We start from the raw sequence: 20,811 nt of genomic DNA on the forward strand, positions 1-20,811 counted from the left end.
GGGAATTTATTAGGTAGTGCTTAGTTTTTATCTTAAACTGGTTGAGAGAGGTACAGTCTTTAACATGATTGGGAAGGTCATTCCACATTCTGGGTCCCTTGATTTGTAGAGCTCCGTTTATATGTGTGAACTATGTTTATATGTTTGCTAGAAATCCGGGTTTCCTTTTTTGTATGTGTGTCTGTGCAGAAATAATATGAAAATAATATGAATAAAACAATTAACATCGTGTAATGTACTCTATATATCAAAATATATTACTTTGAAACCCGTATCAGTCACTCAACAAAAAATGGGACTACTATTATTACAAATTCGCTACTTTTTGACCGTCAGTTCGCTACTTTCAGCAATTTGTATCTGGCAACCCTGTACAGTAGGCTTCGTTCTCGACTCACACTCGTGAAGCCCGAGGGGCGAGACACAAATGTTTGGGCACATTTCATTTCCCCTGATGCCTCTTTTTGTCTTGCCTAGCAATAAATAGATACACAGGAGTTATACAACTGTCGTGGGGTTGCATCCTGCAGAAGGTCAGTAGTTGGACCTTTTAGTTAGTTAGTTTAGTTCATTTATTATGCACCCCATACCCATCTTGTGGGCGGTAGTGGAAAGGGTTACAGAGCTGGAACTATGGTGTATTTATTCTGCCCTAAACGCTATGCGTGTTTTTGACTTTATAAGAATATAAGAACCCTAATATATCTTGTATATAAATAAATAAATGTACACAGGCTTCCTGTCCCAAACAACAGGAATTATATAGGATCCATTATCACTGGACAAATATTTTATTGTTGTTGTGCATTTCCTGGTATAATCAGACTTTTTGTTTGCAGATAAGATGGCTTATAAAAGCAGTATAATTGATGGAAGGTCAGACCACAGACGGCGGGCAGGCTAATAATGGGGAGGTGAAAAGGATGGATGGATGGATATTAATGATGGTCTTTCAATTCTGGAAAAAAAAAATTCAAGGTAATCCACAATCTTTGAGATGTTGTATACCATTTTTGTGGCATTGTGGTCTTACCTAATGCTTTAATTCATTTGATAATTGCTTACTAACGCAGTAAACTATCAGTCTTCCAGGCTTTGTGTCTTATTTTGATCATTACTTAAAGTAAATTACCTATCCTATGCAAAAGTGTAGCAGAAAATTATACAATCCTAACCTAACCCAGTTGATCACTAATTAGCCTTGCATACTCTGACCCAGTAGAATCATTGATTTTTTTACACTTGAAAGTTTTTAAATGTTAACCTGCATAATATTCACTATCAGGGATGTATTTTATTAGCCTCTACTAGCAAAATGATGGCTACATATTGGTGCTGTCACTTGTTACAATATGATTGCATATAGATCAGAGTACTGTCCTTGTATATTTATTACATCATAATGAATTTTAAATAAATTGTAGTGTACATTGCAAATTCTCCAGGCAAGATTAAGGACTAACTTTTTATTTTAACTTACAGGTGTGCACTTGTTTTCCCCTAGTGAGTGCGGCTTCTGCTTTAGCTGTCCCTTCAGCTTCAGGTCAGCAGGACTATGCTTAATTACTTCTTTGAGGAAGACTCATTGCTCTGGAGTTCCTTCTGGCACCACTCCTACACAGGTTAGTCAAACACTCATTTTTTCTCTCTCTCTCATTGGTGTTTAGTACATTGGTCTATAGGTAATAAATTCATGGAATTACATACCCACTGAAGCCATCAATTCCAAGGCAGTGCCTCGGTTCAAACTTCAACTGTAAAAAACTCTCACGACCTTGACAGGCTGTGACTTCTTGTCCCCGTTGAGGCAACTTCAAGATGCTGCTCCTCCTCTGGTAAATTCTAATGAAATATCATCTTTATTCCATTATATTTTTCATCAAATCTATGTCTTGCTGCCACTTGTATGTTTTTCAGTAAATGGTATATGGTCTTTAAAATGCAGACGCTGTGCAAATTTTTCTAACTCCCTGTACTTAGTTTGTAATTTGCCTTTCAAATTGTATGATGCTTTTTAATTTACTGTATTGCTTTAAATTAAGTCATTTGTTATGTCCTGTATTTGGTGAATTGTACAATAAACAATTATTTTTAACTTTAGTCACTCGGCTATTTTCTTATTATATACTGTAGCTTATAAAATGTAAAATGTACTGTAGCTTATAATTTTTTATTATATATTTTCACAGCAACTGTTGTCATTACTACTACACTGTGTTTTACCAATATTTATATCACCACTTAATTTTTAAGCCAAATATTGCATAATTTGTATAATGTACAGTACCTTGATTCAACAAATCTCCAGAGTGTGTGGATTTGTTTTTTTCCATTTTAGTTATTTTGTTGGGTAAATGGTAACTCCTCCTCTTGATAGCCCTGAAGGCCTCCAGTTACATTTTAAATGATTTTTGTAGATGGGCACAACATTAGTAGAAGAAATAGTAAGGGGCCTTGTGAAAGCCATTGAGCATATTTAAAACCAAATCCTATGATTCATTTTAATTTTAAGAATCCCTAGTTTTCATTCACTAATATAATTCATATATACTGTACTATGAATTGGGGCCCTTTTTCCTTGGAAAATGAAATTTCAAGACTAGGGCATGGGAAATGTTAAATGTAGTTAAAGCTCTTTATAGACAGGTTTTCTTGGTAATTGTCCTTCATATGAAATATTGAAATTAAAATTTTGTTCAATGAAATCAGCCCACACAGCATGGGAATTATTAGGGTGCGAATGATAACGCTCTTAATATGACTCCAATCATATTTTTGATAATTTTTGTACAGTATATGAAATCAATATTTCAAGAAATAGGTGACACCTTGGGAAAGATATTGAGGATATTTAAAAGTAAATTCTATTGTTTGTTCCTAATTTGAGTTGGCAAGGTTTTGGTTCACTCAGGTATGGCTCTGCTATCCTTTGAAAATGAGTTTTGAGGCTGGGTATGTAGGAATTATGCTAGATGTGGATACTTTTTTGGCAGACATGTTCATTTCGTAGTTGTCTATTATCAGTTGAAATTATAATTTTGGTAAGTGAAATTATCCCATTTTGGAGGCATCTTTGATTGCAATGAATCCCTCCTCACTGCAACAACTTGGAGTTGGTCCCATATAGTTTGTTGAATTGAGGTTGTACTTGTCACTCATCTTAATGCTGCTGTCACTTATGTCCCTTGTTAGTTCTCACATCATTCCAAGAAGACAGTTTCTTGATGTAATACCGAGAGTATTACAGTTGATATGATCAGTTGAACGCTGTCACATAAAATAAAAATAAAATAATTCATTGTGTTGGGGGATAGGAAGCCAGGGTATCCATACAGATTTGGATTTTATCGAGGCCCCCCCCCCTCTCCAGGCCAAATTACTGACCCCGCTCAGGATGTTACCCCACAAGCTGACTAACTCCTGAGTACCTACTTACTGCTAGGTGAACTGAGGCATTAGATGAAAGGAAATGGGAACAACCATTTCTGTCCTGCCCAGAATTCGAACCCAGATTTCTTGATTGTGCGTTGAGAACGAACCCAAAGCTGCATATTGTACTACCGGGACCCTGACGGTTCCACATGCAAATGTGAACGAGGCCACACATGTAAATGTGTAGCCTGGAAGAAATGTAAAGTAGGGAACACTGTTGAGTCCTTTGTTTCATTTCAAAAAGAGAGAAAGAGTGCATTTGTTTGAAAACTCATATGCAATGCTAAACATGCTAGTTGGTAATCATTTGTCTGCTATGTCACTTCTTAAGTACAATACTACCATCCTGTATGTTTGGCAGAAAACCATGAAACTCTGCTCAGTCACTTTTTTTTGTCAATTATGTGAGAAAGGTAGTTATTCTACACAAACACGTGAAGCAATAAATACAGTATAAAAACATCCATGGTGACCGTAAGAGTCCTTTCCTAAGTACAACTGTATCGGTAAACCTTATATCTGGCATCAGTGGAAATACTAGTACCACTGCCCAGTTTGTTTCTACAGCTCACTAGATCAGAAAAACAGATTATTAATTTGTTTAGTTCTTAAATGTAAATTGCATCATTAAAAACTTTTTTTTTCTCTACACAGACAGGGTGATAATTTTGATAATGGTTACATTTTGAGTTATGAAGTGGTAATGTATTACTGAAACATTATAAGGTATTATTGTCAACTACAAATGTCTTATTGGCTCTTGAATCCTTTAATTTTTAATACAGCAGTTACAAAAATGCAATATTGAATGAATCATAATTTTAATAAGCACAATGTTTTGATGGGTACCAAGTCATATCAGTATTGGCACCCAACCACTTGGGCTGAACAGTAGAGCGACGGTCTCGCTTCATGCAGGTCAGCATTCAATCCCCAACCGTCCAAGTGGTTGGGCATCATTTCTTCAAGTTAATTAATCTAGTTATTTAATCTTGTTGGGATTTTAATTTACATTGATTATAAATTATAATGACTACAGCATTATAATTAGGCATAAAAATACCTACAGTATTATAATACTGTAGCTACATTACACCATTATAATACCTTATTTTTGCTTCATACTGTTAAGCTTATTGGTATTTATATGTAAATTTGTGCAGTTTTTGGCAGTATTAATACCACATTGTCACAGTTTTCGCCCTGTTAGTTCGGATATTAGATAATTTACAGGCCTTGATGTCAAATTGTGTGGTACAGTACACAGATTTAGGCACTGTTGTTCTCTACAGTAATTTAAACAAAAAATTAAATATTTAATTATTATCCCCCAGATTATTCTTACACATGACTACATGTAATTCTAACCACTTTTCCTCTCATATAGTTGACATTAGGGAGGGCATTGTAATTCAATTTTATTTTTGTTATATGGATTGCAATTATAATTTGTATTTTTTAGAATATTTCATTAAAAGTTATTACCTGTACTGTGGGATATGCAAGCATCAGTATACCAGTTGATGATTTTGAGGATCAAAATCCCCATGACCTAGTTTCTTTCTCAGTTCCCTTCATGAGATGGAACTACATAAAATTTGGTTCCGAAACGTTTTGTTCCATCACATTGTTATTGTATTCATTCTCTTGCAGAGAATGTATAAGCAGTCAGAGCTGCCTGAGTGTCATATGAATGAGGAAGAGGAAGGAGGGGATAAACCAAAGCAGCAGCTCCAGCACCTAATTGTTAAAGTGTATAGCATAATATATTGATATTGTTACTGTGTGTTTCAGTTACCCTTCTGTAGTAGACTCGCTCTGGCTCCACCTCACTAAAGAGAGAGATTTATTACATTTGCATTACAGTAAATGAGGGGACCTTTGACAAGCTGCTGACTTCCTGTCCTTGTCGAGGCCACTAGTGTTAGTAGCCCCTCAGGTAAATTCAGCATTATTGTATTTCAGATACATAATAGATTTTATGTAAAGATCCAGCACAATTAGAGATGCTCAGGAAAAAGAATCAGAATTACAGTATCTAATTAATGACTCCTTTCATTTACAGTACGAATTTGTATTTATACTTGATTCAATGAAAATTAGAAAATAAAATTAGTACATAGCCATGGTTATCCAATTTTATTCATATATATCTGTGGCCTGCCATTTACTATTCACGTAATATATGCAGTATTTATTTTACAATACTGTACATTGTGAACGAGTAAACTTGCTAGGAATAGTCATACAGTAGTGTTCTTATTTTCTATTAACTCTAGTCTTGATGAATTAGATACTTTGACATCACTTGTCTTTTGTTCTTTTGCTATCATATTGGCATCTTAAATGATATCTAGGATTTTTACTGTTCCTTGACACAGATGGTGCTAAATAGTCTTCCAGGCTTGGTGCCTTTTTTTTATAATTACTTGCTTTTTTCCATTACAAGGACTGTGTTGTACTGTATTACAGTTTGGAGGAGTTCAGCAGGTCATCACTTGGCAAAAATCTGCTATTAGAACTATAACACACTATGTCTTCAGACAACATACAGTCCCCTCTGTTTAAGTCCCTTAACATGCTAAACATACACTCATGCCACACATTCTGATGTTTTATTTTATTTTTATTTTATTTATATAGTATATACAAGAAGGTATATTGGGTTTACTGTATAAGCATACATAGCATTGATGTTTTTACATTTTTGCAAAACCACTAGCATGCATAGCATTTAGGGCAGGTCCTTAATCTAACAAATAATTTTAAGTACTGTAGGTAATTTCTAGTAACATTTACAAATTTTTAATAGGTACATTGTGAAAGAAAATTTGACTAAGATTAGTATGTACAGGTACATTAAAGTAAAATTTGAGGGTTATCAACAGGTACATTGTAGCATAATTTGAGGATTATTTCAAGGTATAAGGTGGTAAAATATGCATTCAATATAACAACCATGACACGATGATAGCAATGATTACAGTGGTGAAGTTGTATGGCTTAGGTGCATATATTGGGGGATTGGGTAGCACTAGATACAGTGTGAATTTAAAGCACTAGGTAGGAAACTATGAAGATAAAATTAAGTACTTTTTGGTTTTATTTTTGAATAGGACAAAAGTTGGACAGCTTTTCAACTCGTTAGAGAGAGTTCCAAGACTAGGTCCCGTTATTTGCATAGAGTATTTACACAGATTAAGTTTGACTCTGGGGATATCAAAGAAATATCTATTTCTGGTGTGGTGATTATGGGTTCTGTTACATCTGTCCAGGAAGAGTTTCAGAACAGGGTTTGCATTTAAGAACAGGGTTTTGTAAATGTAAATAGCACAAGAGAATGTGTGGAGTGAGTTTATGTTTAGTATGTTTAGTGATTTAAACAGGGGTGCTGAGTGTTGTCTGAAAGCTGAGTTTGTTATTGTTCTGATAGCAGATTTTTGCTAGGTGATGATGGGCTTGAGGTAACATGCAGTGGTTGAACCATATGTAAGATATGGATAGATTAGTGCATAGTATAGTGAGAGGAGAGCAAAGTTTGGAACATAATATCTGATTTTAGAGAGTATACCAAACATTTTTGAGACATCCTTGGTTATGTGTTGTATGTGGGTGCTGAAGTTGAGTCTCTTGTTTAAGTATAGGCAAAGGAACTTGATATCCATGTGCTATCTACATGTACAAAACATTGTTCCTAAATACTAATCTTGATCTGAAAATTTTCCTTGGTAAGTGTAATAGAACCCACGAGCACCACACCAGAAATAAATATATCTTTGATATCCCCAGAGTCAGGTTTAACCCGTGCACAAACACTCCATGCAAATAAAAGGGGCCCAGTCTTTGGAACTCACTCCCTGATGAATTAAAAAATTGTCCCAACCTATTCCCTGTTCGAAAGTAAAACCAAGAAGTACCTAATTTCATCCTCATAGCTCACACAAGGTAGGAAACACATCCTCATAGCTCACACAAGATAGGAAACACATCCTCATAGCTCACACAAGGTAGGAAACACATCCTCATACCTCACACAAGGTAGGAAACACATCCTCAAACTCACACTGTGTCTTATACTACCCACTTCCCCAAAATTAGTACAGTACTGTACTTAAGACTAATTAAGTACTTAATCTTTACCAGTGTAATCACCTGTCAGTTTATATTGTTGATATAAAACCTTGCTACAATGTACTTTTTCATCTTGCCTGATATGACAGATTAAGGACCTGCCCGAAACACTATGGTGTTAGTGGCTTTGCAAGAATGTAAAAATGTCACTCTAATGTAATCTCACCAACCCATCGTACCTTCTTATAAATAAAATATTATTATTATTATTATTATTATTATTATTATTATTATTATTATTATTATTATTATTATAGGTGTTAAGTGTTGAAGCATGATTAATATTGACAATTGTCATGACAACCATGTGAAATTAGTATAGTGGTTACATTCTTGACTCATAATCTTGGATCCAGCAGGTACATGTAGTCCCAAGTTCGATCCTCAGGTGACAGAAATAGTTGGGCATGTTTCCCTTCATTTAATTCCTTTGTTCATCTTACAAAAAAATAGGTGAAGGTCAATGCTAGTAGTTCAATCAATATTATATATCTATAATATCTGTATATAATCAGTATATGCTTCCTGTCCCTGACAATGAGAATTAATCTATATGTAAAAGAGAGAATTTCTGTCTTTCTGAAGTTGGATGTCACCTGCATGTAGCCTTACACAACTTTTCTTTGTAATTTGTGATCGTATGGAGTGTCATAGGGAGGATCAGGGTGGCTCCTATTGTGCCAAACAAAAACTCCAAAATAGTATGAAATTTGGGTTTAGTTTCCATAGAGTTTGTTGTTCACACACCAACATAACTTCAAATTAAATAGTCAAAATTGTTGTTAAGTTTTGTGTGTGTGTGTGTGTACTCACCTAGTTGTGCTTGGGGGGGGGTTAAGCTCTGGCTCTTTGAACCCGCCTCTCAACTGTCAATTAATTTGTTTTCACACACACACCCCAGGAAGCAGTCCGTAGCAACCGTTTAACTCCTAGGTACCTATTTATTGCTAGGTGAACAGGTGCATCAGGGTGAAAGAAACTGCCCATTTGTTTCCGCCTCCGCCGGGAATCAATCCCCGACCCTAGGACTATGAATCTGTCCACTCAGCCGTCAGGCCCTGGAGAGAGAGAGAGAGAGAGGGGGGGGAGGATGAGAGACGGGTATACCCGGGCACTTCCGGGTACCCCCTTCTTGTTGTCTATAAGAAAATGGCATTACATGCAAGACTGAAATACTGCACACTAGTTATAATTTTCTAAATACAGTATAGTATACTTGTTTATTTGAAAATTATTTTATAAATAGTTGATCAGTGATAGTAATTCAATGCAGTATATTAATACTTCCGAATAATAATAATTATAATAATTCATTTTTTCACAACCCCACAACTGAATCCGTCCCCTGAGGATTAGGTGATAGGAAACGCGCCTAACCATTTAAGTTCCATCCGGGATTCGAACCTATAAAATAATAATTTAATTCTATATGTATAGTATGTATGCTATAGGGGAGTAGGGATATATATATATATATATATATATATATATATATATATATATATATATATATATAGTATATCGAAATAGTACATACTCCTTACTATAGTAGGTAGTATGTATATGAATATATATATAAAATGGTAGGTAAAGAAGCACTCATAGCAGGAAATTATGACCATTTTCACCTCATAACATATTCCTTGAGGTAACGTGTCTGTGGTACTGTCGTCATAACTGCGCCTCACGTTAAATATGTAACGAGAGACGATCGCGAGAGTGTGATCGATAGTCTTTTGTTTCCTGGCGCCGTTTCTTGCATCTATAGTTCAACCTCTTTTTAAACCATGAGTAATATATGATATCCTCTCTACGTATGTTATGAAAAATAAACGAAACATACTATAACCCAATTTATATAAATTAAATAAAAATACAAGGTAAATTAAACTTTTAACATAAGTGTCTTTAGTATAAAACGTTGAACACCAGAAATAATCTTTCACCAAAATAATAATAATGTAAGAGAATTCAGTTCTATCTATCCTTACATCCGTAACTAAACAAAAAATATATATATATTTAATAGCAACGCAAGAAAAGAACCAAAAGACAACGACATAACGTGGGCAACGCAAGAAACCTAATAACAGAGCGCACACACACACAAGGGCAGAGTGGGCGGAGCTTGCATGGGACTGATGACGTATCAAGGGGTTGCGCAAGCATATGGTGCATAGTTTATATACTTGCATTATCACCAGAGATTGGTTTAAGGTTTTACATACTATAAAGGAGACAAAACTTATTTGGGTATCTTTCCCCCCCCCACAGCATATATATGTATATACACAGATTTATACGCGTTCCGCTTTTTTGGTGTATATACTGTCTACACGTACTGACTTGAGAGTTTAGACCTTGGACTATGTTCAGGGCTAAAGTGTATAGTTACTGGTTGGTCAGTAAGCTAGTGTGGTGGCCTTAATAACCCTCCCGCGGTTGATAGGCCTTAAGCCCAATACCAAACCAACCCCACATCCTGTATGGATTAAGGTCATTCAATAAGGTCAGCAGTTATACTCTTGTGCGGGACGATAGCGTATACAGGATCCTATTATGCTGGTGCTCAATTATAAGGAAGCATACTTAGAAATCAATGTAAACATATTAACATATTGAAGCATTATATGTAGATGAACACATTAGATAAAATAAATTACATAATATGGCAGTGGTCGTGCTTAAGGGGGCATTATGGAATAAAAAGCATTGTACTGTAATCATCAAAAGAAGGCGCCAAGCCGGGAAGTGTGTGTAGCAATGTAATGCAATAGGTTTAGCAATACTCCCTATATATATATATATATTAGTACAAAATTAGGTCGCTCGTCTAAATATGTCTTAACTTTCTGTTTGTCCATCGCTTACCTGACCTTCATGTTGCCAGTCGCTCCTTCTCGAATTATCTATTTACTGTTTTCTGCTTGAAATACTTGCTTTGTTTAGTATTTACAAAGGTCATGCATTGACATACTATATAGGCAGTATACAAATATATAGTATATAAATACCTGCTTTGAGACACCTATCATATCCTCTGTTTTGTATTAGTAAATAAAATATTATTGAAATACCACAGGAAACGCTCATGGTAGTATTTCACGTTTCATTTTCCTTCATGATAATTTCTTAATGATTCACACACACAAAACAGCGAGAGAGTAAAATTGGGGGACCTCATGGCCTAGCGGACAGCATAAGAATTCGCAGTCCACGGACCTGAATTCGATTCCCAACCGATACAGGAACAAATGGGCAGCTTCTGTCACCTAATGCCTCTATTCACCTATCAGGAAATAGGTACAGTACCTAGAAGTTAGTCAACTGTTGCGGTCTGCGCCGTGGGGATACGCGTGTGCAAGAGAGAAACATATGTAGAAGGTCAACAGTTAGAAAGGCTAAATCAATGAGCTAACAGCTCCAATCCTATAAGAGGCATATATACTATAATTTTCCTAAAGATGTATTCTGCACTTCACAATTATTTTCCAATTGATGAGGGTCGGAAAATTTGCACTTTTCCTTATACAAAGACAAGAACGCATGCCTGGGCACACTACTTCCTACAAAGTATTTCAACTCCCTCGTGTATCAGCACCTAAAAACTTAATTATCTCCTTTGCAGACTCCACTAGTTTTCACAACTCCTATTGTTTTCTTCTTCAACATTCCTCCATGTAATTATTCCCTCAAGTAGCCTAAACATCGCTTTTGCTCTGTCTCTGACCTCAGTACCAATTAATACTCACTCACACAATGGGTAGAGAGGAATATAATAGGGAATATTACAGCCTCCTGATATACAGCACGTCTATATAGCCCAAACACTGATTAAAATCACCTCATAATACTTAGCCAGCCTTTATCAGTAAAGATACGTAAATAACATCTTCCAACATGCATAATCTTAATGATAAACATGACCTATATATACTCTACAAATATAGGAACAAGATTTGTCAGAACTTACAGTAAAAGCATTTGTTCTTTACTGAGCATTGAGAGGTGCAAGAATTTACTATTCTATTACTATTAAAAGGTGTATTTAGTACCTTCTTTCACTTCAATTTACTAAAGCCTCAATTCTAGATTTCCCGGTGCACAGATTAACAAATTGAAGATGCATCACAATGTTCTTATCTTTTCTTGGGAAAATACTCGATGTATGACTGATTAACCATCACTGTCGTTACTTCCAACTTCTCATATATGCCCATTGTTCGATCAGTTCTTTTCCTGATATAAGCAGTGTTCACACCGACCAATATACCAATGCCTGTGCATTCTTCTACGAAGGAAGTTATACATTGTATAGATGTATACAACGAGATATTTTTTGTAATTTGTTAAAGTGGTATTATCATTTGCCCCAATCTCCAAATAATGTGAAGATCTTTAATATATAAAATATATTCTTCTGGTTTACAGAGTCAGTTAACAATTCAAAACCAACATTTTACATTTTTTCCACAGGTAGACATGGCAAGCCTTCCTAGAATACAGAATGTTAGTCTCTTTTATGTTAAGTGTTTATTAGCTGTCTTCAGTAACCGCTAAAGGCTAATATCTAGCGCTGTCTAGACATTACAATTATACGTAAATAACATCTTCCAACATGCATACTCTTAATGATAAACATGACTTATATGTAGTCTACAAATAAAGGAACAAGACTTCTCTGAACTTACAGTAAAAACATTAGTTCTTTACTGTGTATTGAGAGTTAGTTAGTTTAGTTCATTTGTTATGCACCCCATACCCATCTTGTGGGTGGTAGTGGAAAGGGTTACAGAGGCACATAATGGGCTCAGGGACTGAACCCCACAATTCATTTAGCTAAGCAAGTTACAATCTTGATAAGCTAGTTACAAAATTCAGTATAAGTCGTCACATCAACAATGGGTTCGAGATCGACCACAAGTACAGTTTCTCTGGGGGAGGGTCAGATAATTCTCACAGGTTTCTTGTCCTCTACAATGTATAACCATGAACCTGAGACATAGGTTCATGGTTAGACATTTTCTTATTCTTATCATTATATGGATCTTATTTTCCTACGAGCTAAGAACATTGTGACGTATCCACACAGCTATTTAATGTCTTATTATATTATTATGTAAGAATAAGAGCCACATATATTACCAGGGAAGCCTCGCTGGACACCCATTTGATGGGTGGTTTAACCCATTGATGATCTAACAATATGCATTACATTTTGTAACTAGCTTATCGAGACTGTAGCTTGCATAGCTAAATGAATTTTGGGGTTCAATTCCTGAGCCCATTAAGTGCCTCTGTAACCCTTTCCACTACCGCCCACAGGATGGGTATGGGGTACATAATAAATGAACTAAACTACAAGGAAAAAACTTTAACCCGTGCACACTTTATGTACGTACTTTATATACTTAAATACTTTATGTTCGGGTATTCCTACAATGTAATTTTAATTAATGTATACTTTATATACACATGTACTTTATGATCATACTTGCTTTCACTATTTACTTCATTCTTATATACGTGTTCTAACAGGCATTTATATCTTAAATATGCACATATACATTGTACTCTATATATACAAGTATACATTGTACTCTATATATACAAGTATACATTGTACTCTATAGATACAAGTATACATTGTACTCTAGCAACCACAGTTGCTAAATTTATATTATTAATTAATAAAATAATTTTTGCCAGTTGAGTTTCACTAGCCAGGATAAAAATGACTCATTTGTAACACCAGATGAGCTTCGCTACAAGTATTTCAACGGGGAGATCACTCCATTTACAATGTTTGTCAGCAGAACTATTCTCCTTCCAATAGGTTCCATTAGGTGTTTGGGTGTGAATAAACCCAAGAATTATTACATATATGTTCAAATGCCTCCACCAAATTATGTATTCCCTAAAGCTAGACAAATGCAATACCATAACTACTGCTGTATGAGAACAAAAGAAATAGCACCTCTAATATTTTGTGATAGAACAACTTTGAACCGAATCATAAGATAGATACAAATTAAACCCAAATAAGCTTCAGTCAGACCTTGCAATGATGTAGAAGAGTCCTTCCATCCTTAATATACAACAATATATATTATGAATAATTGATAATTTTGGTTTGTATAGGCTGTTACTGCATGCAATTGCCTTAATTGTACAGCAGGTCGTTTAGGCAGGAACACAATTCTACTGTTTTGTTACAAATAACCCTTGAGTAGCCATACAATTAATCCTATTTTACAAGCTGTATATATATATATATATAATACCTCAAGAGGCATTACTAGCATCCAAGAAGAGTGATAAAGACATTGGTGCAAGAATTTTACACCGATATAATGAATGTTTAATGTTTTTCCTGCCCGAAACGCTTTGCGTAATAGTGCCTTTAGGCATAGTATGTACTAGCTCTATCTATAAATCTATCAATTTTTTATAAAATCTCTTGTATGTATGTACCTTACCTGAATAAACATTTATTTTATATATTTAATTGATTATGTCGGGAAGAAGTAGCGTAGTTGGGGGAGGAAGGGGGCGCGAGGAGCCGTTTTCTGTGGCGGTGTTCTCCCTCACAGTGGCCTCCATAGCGACACAGATAACAAGTCATTCCCACGATACCACTATACGAAGCTGTTGCCCCATCTCTTACTTAAAATGTCGGACAAACGAGGTAAGCCCCGTCCAATTCGTTGATTTGAAGTCTTCCTGTATGCTTGGTGCAGGTTTTCCACGCCCTAAGAGAGGAATGGAGGCGGCCTTTGTCCGGTAATGAAGGAAATAACAGGCCGAGACGCTGCGAGTGTTTTTGTTTGCCTTGCTTATAGCAGTACGCCGATGATTTGATAATTCACCGTGAGCTTTCAAGATGGCGTGAGAGGCCACAGTGGCTCCTGGAGGCGCCCAAACTGCGCCAGATGACGCCGGAGGGGTGAAAGGTGGGAATAAAGGGTGGTAAATGTCACTCGCCCCCGGCATTGGTGGAGCATTATGTATTCAGGAGGGAGGGAGGCCCCACGAGCTCCGGAGGTCTGGCAATGGCCGGTGTACAAGCTCGTCCATTTTGTCTCATAATTACCCAAAGAGCTTTCTTTTAGGCCGTATATGCGGGGATTGGACTGATCCTTACGGTTATTTTGGCTATATAAATGATTGCTAATTTTTTTTTTTATGGTGGAGGTTTAGAGAGGTCAAATTTTAATTATTAATATTTTTTATTTGTTTAGCTTTTTACCTTGAAATTTGGCACACGTGGTTAATGTGCTTCGTTTGTTCCAAAAATACAAGTGTGGTGTTATAAAAATGTTTTTTTTAAGGAATGGGTAGTGGTATTATATGGGTATTTGTCAAACCTGGTCACATGGGGCTATGTCTGCCAGTCTTACACATTTTTGGGGGGAATGGATGAACACCTTAATTTTCAAGATAGTTTTGAAGATAGTTTTCATTAAATTGGCGTAGATTTCCAGATCTTGAGCTATAATGGGTTGTACTTCAGGTTCCTTCCCTGCCCTGTTCATCTCGATAAACCCAGCAGTATTATGAAGAAATGTGAAGATTTGGAGGATTATGCTTTGGGGAAATCATGATATTAAATTGCCTAATACTCCCAGCGAGTATAAGAAATATTGCCGGGACTACTGTGGACAACTTCAAGAGAAAACTAAATTTTCTTAATAATTTTTAATTTGTAATAATTTAAGTGTCAGACCAATCTGGCTGTGGTGGATAAGTGGGCCTGTGGGCCGCTCAAAGCAACAGCCTGTTGGCCCAAACTCTCACAAGTCAAGCCTGGACTCTTGCCAGGCTTAGGGAGTAGAACTACTCCCAGAACCCCATCAAACAGGGACATAGGTGAAAGAACTGGTACTGGAGCCTACTTAAGAAAAGATTTATTAATGTTGAAGCCAATGTTGCATTCTCTGAAAAGGTTTAATTTGTTGAAATTTGTTAAATATACGAACTGTGGGAATTTGGTTATTGGTTGCTAGAGTGGGTTTGAGACGCTCATATATAAATGTAGAAAATTATCATTTGATATTGCTTTGCTTTTATTAAATACAAAATCTTAATCGATTACAGTTCAGGTGAAGATTTTGGCAGTTTCAATACAGAAATTTGTCTTCATAATTTTTGTACTGTACATAATTTCAAAAAGGCATTAAACTAAGCATGTAGAGTTACCAAAATATACATTTATTACAGTACAGTATTTTAAATGTCCTTCAAATTTGAATATTTGATGCCCTTTAGCATATAGTAGTGCTCGGCTATTGTTGCATACTTGTGTGCCTAAGCTCAGCTGTTGTGGGGGGGGCTTGTACCCTGCTGCTATTGTGGGGGGGGGGGGCTTGTACCCTGCTGCTATTGTGGGGGGGGGGGCTTGTACCCTGCTGCTATTGTGGGGGGGGGGGGGGGGCTTGTACCCTGCTACTGCTGTTGTGAGGGGGGGAGGCTTGTACCCTGCTACTGCTGTTGTGAGGGGGGGGGGGCTTGTACCCTGCTACTGCTGTTGTGTGGGGGGGGGGGCTTGTACCCTGCTACTGCTGTTGTGTGGGGGGGGGGGCTTGTACCCTGCTACTGCTGTTGTGTGGGGGGGGGGCTTGTACCCTGCTACTGCTGTTGTGTGGGGGGGGGGGCTTGTACCCTGCTACTGCTGTGTGGGGGGGGGGGGCTTGTACCCTGCTACTGCTGTGTGGGGGGGGGTTGTACCCTGCTACTGCTGTTGTGTGGGGGGCTTGTACCCTGCTGCTGTTGTGGAAGGGGGGCTTGTACCCTGCTGCTGTTGTGGGGGGGGGGGCTTGTACCCTGCTGCTGTTGTGGGGGGGGGCTTGTACCCTGCTGCTGTTGTGGGGGGGGGCTTGTACCCTGCTGCTGTTGTGGGGGGGGGCTTGTACCCTGCTGCTGTTGTGGGGGGGGGCTTGTACCCTGCTGCTGTTGTGGGGGGGGGGCTTGTACCCTGCTGCTGTTGTGGGGGGGGGCTTGTACCATGCTGCTGTTGTGGGGGGGGGCTTGTACCCTGCTGCTGTTATGGGGGGGGGGGCTTGTACCCTGCTGCTGTTGTGGGGGGGGGGCTTGTACCCTGCTGCTGTTGTGGGGGGGGGCTTGTACCCTGCTGCTGTTGTGGGGGGGGCTTGTACCCTGCTGCTGTTGTGGGGGGGGGCTTGTACCCTGCTGCTGTTTTCAAAGGGCTTGTACCCTGTGGCTGCTGCTGTTGTGGGGGGGGCTTGTTCCCTGCTACTGTTGTGGGGGCGTGTACCCTGCTACTGTTGTGGGGGGGCTTGTATCCTTCTGCTGCTGCTGTTGGGGGGGCTTGTACCCCTGCTGCTGCTGTTGGGGGGGCTTGTACCCCTGCTGCTGTTGTGGGGGGGGCTTGCACCCTGCTGCTATTGTGGGGGGGGCCTTGTACCCTGCTGCTGTGGGGGGGGGGGCTTGTACCCTGCTGCTGCTGGTTATGGGGGGGGGCTGTGCTCGGTTGGTTATGGGGGGGGCTGTGCTTGGCAGGCTGTTACGGGGAGGCCTTTACTTGGTTGGGGGCCTTAGTGCAATATCCATCTTAAAAATGTTTAGGGTGGCGCCTACACTAGCGTGTGTGTAAAAACAAAAAAAAAACAAAAAAAAAAGCTTGCACTAGTGAGAAAGTACAGTTCACTTATACTGTAGGTATACTGTATCAATTAATGTTAGGTTTGATACAAATACTGTACTTTTTCCCCCATTGGTTTATTGGAAACTTGACTTGGTTGACATGAATTTAAAGTATTCATGCATAAATTTGTTTACATGTTTATGGCACTCTTATTGACATGGAATTGTCAGAAATTTTGTCCAAATGTTATTTAAAAGATGTATATGGTTATAATAGGTGTGATCATGCAGTTTAGACTTGTATTGTCATTACTCCAAATATCATGGAATATTTTCTCTTTAAATGTGTAATAGCATATGTTAGAGAACAGGTAATTAATTTTCATGATATGTATGAGCTTTTCTTTGTCAGTTATTTTAAATTAAAATGCAGGGATTTTTTGCTTTTAAAATTTTAATGATACACAACTAATACGAACAATAATGAATCAGTTTTCAGATCTACTAGACAATCCAGTAAAAGTGTGACTATTGACAAATACGGAACAAATTATCAACAATAAATCAATAGTCAAGTTGTATAGATTAGTTGGAAAGTCAGTGTTGCAATTAAAGAAAAGTGCTGTATAAAGATTGATAGTTTTTAGGAATTGAAGTGACCACCGAACCACTACCGTATGTGTGGTCTGTGAATTTAGTTAGCTGGCAGCGCATAATAATAATAATAATAATAATAATAATAATAAAAAATCATTTCTAAGATAGGTTAGGTGGGGATTTTTAAGTTAGGTAATAATTGGGAGGTTAGATGATTATTTGGTTCAAACTTACTAACCCCACCTGACCTATCCTAGAAGTCAACGAGAGTCAGTCAGCTTCGATCGTCTATGATGTCTACGAACGGAATCAAAATAAAGGTGCGTCGGCGCTTAGTTTGCCAATTCTTATTATAAAAATATTTTTTGTTGGGTAAGAAAAAATGCATTAAATGGTACAAAATTTACAAATCTATAATGGTTCATAAAAGCATCACTGCTGTATTTAAGAAAAGTGACATTTAGAGCAAACCTAGACATTAATTTTACATAGTAGGCTATCCATACTCTCAGGATAAAGTCCTCTAGTCACAGCCTATATTCGATTTTCTTTGTACAGTGGGCTTCATACACTTGTCAAGCAACTTGACTTCAGTTTGATAAAATTTCCTTGGTTCTCCTATGTTTTCATTGGGATTTGAAAGCACTGTACCATGGCTTAATTGTAAACTGAATAATTTGTAATGTGACTGTAAACTCAATACAACTGAGACTTTGGAAACGTTTTACTCTGGTTATAAAGTTCAAGTAAAACACCACATAGGAACAAGAACTTTACTTTAAATTATTACTTGTAACACTTGAACAGAACATGTACAATAATAAAGTTTGTTCCTACATGGCATTCTATTAACATTAGTGTTTGCTCTATTGCCAAGAACTTTCAATAGGTATTAATAAAATACATTACCTGCTTGAAATGCCACTGCTGATGAGTTTTGGCTGCTTGTTTTGGTCTGCATGGTTTATTGTGACTGCCCAATTTGAGAATGCGACATATTTTTAATACTCGTGGTATACGGTTAATTTTTTGTTCCAACTATGAATATTGACAATTTTAACCAAATATGTTTACAGTATTGTACAGAATAAGAAACCTTGATTAGCAAAGCCAAATCTTATTTTTATGATAAAAGCCTGAAAAGTTGCCTAAAATCTGGTCTCGATATTTTCTGGAGTTGGGTAAATATTATTAGTTCTAATCTTTTTTATATACAGTATTGATTACAGCCATTGATTTTTCCTCTGCAGTATAAGCAGTCTTGTTTTAGAGTAATATGAAAACCTGTAAGGAATGCAGTTTTATAACTTTTTGCATTTTGAATGCAAGTAGCTCATAGTTAATGGGTTATCTTGTGATTATTTAATAGGTATGAGTAGGCCCATACATTTTCAGTTTTCAATACTGTTTATGTATTGGTTCTAATAATTATTATATACATTAAGAGCTTTTTTGTTTTTTGTTAGGGATATTGTATGATTTTTTGTTTATAAATACAGTACAGTACCTTGTTCTCTGATGCACATTTCTGTGGGTGTCTAGAGACTAGCATCTGGACGGAGGGCAGCCACTAGGTATTGTAGTGTTTAGTCACTTGGTATTGTATCACGATACATGTGAACCATTTGAGGGGTTAAACCATTTGAGGGGTTGAGATTTTTAGTTCATTATGATAAGTAGCATGGTACCGTATACTTGGCATGCATCAATGGCACTTTCATTCTTAGTTATTGTATAGTATTGAATTAAATGGGGATGAATGATACAGTACTTGAATCAGATTTTCCAGCTTTTTCAACTTTGTTCCCTACTTGATCTCTGAAATAACACAAATCAAATTTATCAGAAGGGAATTACAAATCATAATACTGAACCTTACAATAAGATGAATGTAATCCAATGAACAAAATATTAAGAAATATCACAATATTGTACGGTATATAGTTAAGTTTTCGTGTCCAGAGCCTCGAAGTTGCCATTTTCAGTGCATCTCCAGTACCATTTATTATCCATAATGCAACTTCTAGGTGTTTACCCCCAGTGCTATCATAGTGTTACATCTGTACATCAGGCTGAAAACAAGCAAGAACAAATGGTCAAATAACTTCATAAATTTTGAATAAAATAAGAACCATTTATGAAGTTGTTGAAAAATGACTAGTATTATTCTAACAGGCTTCTGTTAGATACCTTTCATGTGTTTTTTGGAGTGTATTTGAAGAGTTTGTGTGAATTTTGTATATCATTTTGTGCTCTGGTGTGTACTAAGTTTTTTGGTGTTGATGTCTGCTAACTGGTGTCTGTCCTGAGATATGAGACTTTACCCTTCCATTACTGTTGCAATCATCTGTTGTTTGACCCAGAGAATTTTTCTTAATATTTATTAGAATCTGCTGTAATCTTCATTACCCAGCCAAAATCATTTTTCTGTTCAAATTTTTTATCGGCTATAATACTTTATCTTCCAATCTGATTTAACTAGACTACTTTTTGCTGGCAGGGAGAATGGGGAGTGTAGAAGGGTCGGTCATAAGAGTGGGCTGGGGTCAGCAGTCTTGCTTAGACTGTGTTCTCACTAAGGAAAAATTTGAATTAACAATACTACCACAATTTCCCAATTCCCCAATGTTAAATTCCCTATCCCAAACTTACATCCATCATCCTTAATGCCTTCTTCCCTCAACCCCTAATGTGTGTACCCTAAACGTGTTGCCCTGATATAGAAACCTTACGGTAGCATACTACTTAATGCATATTAAAAAAAATTCTTGTACTGTCTAGTTGGGGCGTCTGACAGTGCCTGGGTAGTGAAGATGGTTTATAATTATGGTTGTGTGTAATATAGATGTGGCCTCCATTTTTCACCCGATTAGCGCTAGGTATCCAAGCTAGTAATAACATGCAAAATATAAATGCATTAAAATCCTTGATTAAACAAGGCCAGCACAGAGGGAAAATGATCATACGTTATAGTGTGGGTGTGTCCAATGCGACGGCACTGGGCCAGGAGATGAAAAGACTCGTAAATTAACTGTTGTAATATTTATA

At 37.0% G+C, this 20,811-nt stretch overlaps 1 protein-coding gene and 1 long non-coding RNA gene across 10 annotated transcripts in view; both read left to right on the top strand.

Moving 5' to 3' along the window:
* Positions 1-354: 354 nt before the first annotated feature.
* On the top strand, positions 355-5,213 carry LOC123754057 (uncharacterized). The gene is made up of 4 exons (XR_011223317.1): positions 355-533; positions 840-978; positions 1,483-1,622; positions 5,086-5,213. It is a non-coding gene; the product is annotated as an uncharacterized lncRNA (long non-coding RNA).
* An 8,883-nt stretch (positions 5,214-14,096) lies between these two features.
* The window catches only part of LOC123754059 (formin-2), a 52,988-nt gene continuing 46,273 nt past the window's right edge, over positions 14,097-20,811 (top strand). For 3 of the 9 annotated variants that reach the window (XM_045736210.2, XM_045736206.2, XM_069307456.1), the window contains exon 1: positions 14,097-14,251. In XM_045736210.2, the coding sequence (XP_045592166.1) occupies positions 14,236-14,251 (16 nt within the window). In that variant the 5' untranslated portion in view covers positions 14,097-14,235. Of the gene's footprint in view, positions 14,252-14,271; positions 14,517-18,020; positions 18,084-20,811 lie in introns of those variants that run through there. The other 6 variants (XM_045736207.2, XM_045736208.2, XM_045736205.2 and 3 more) reach the window with 5 other exon arrangements.

Source organism: Procambarus clarkii, chromosome 6 (assembly GCF_040958095.1).
Source record: "Procambarus clarkii isolate CNS0578487 chromosome 6, FALCON_Pclarkii_2.0, whole genome shotgun sequence".
Classification (NCBI taxonomy): domain Eukaryota; kingdom Metazoa; phylum Arthropoda; class Malacostraca; order Decapoda; family Cambaridae; genus Procambarus; species Procambarus clarkii.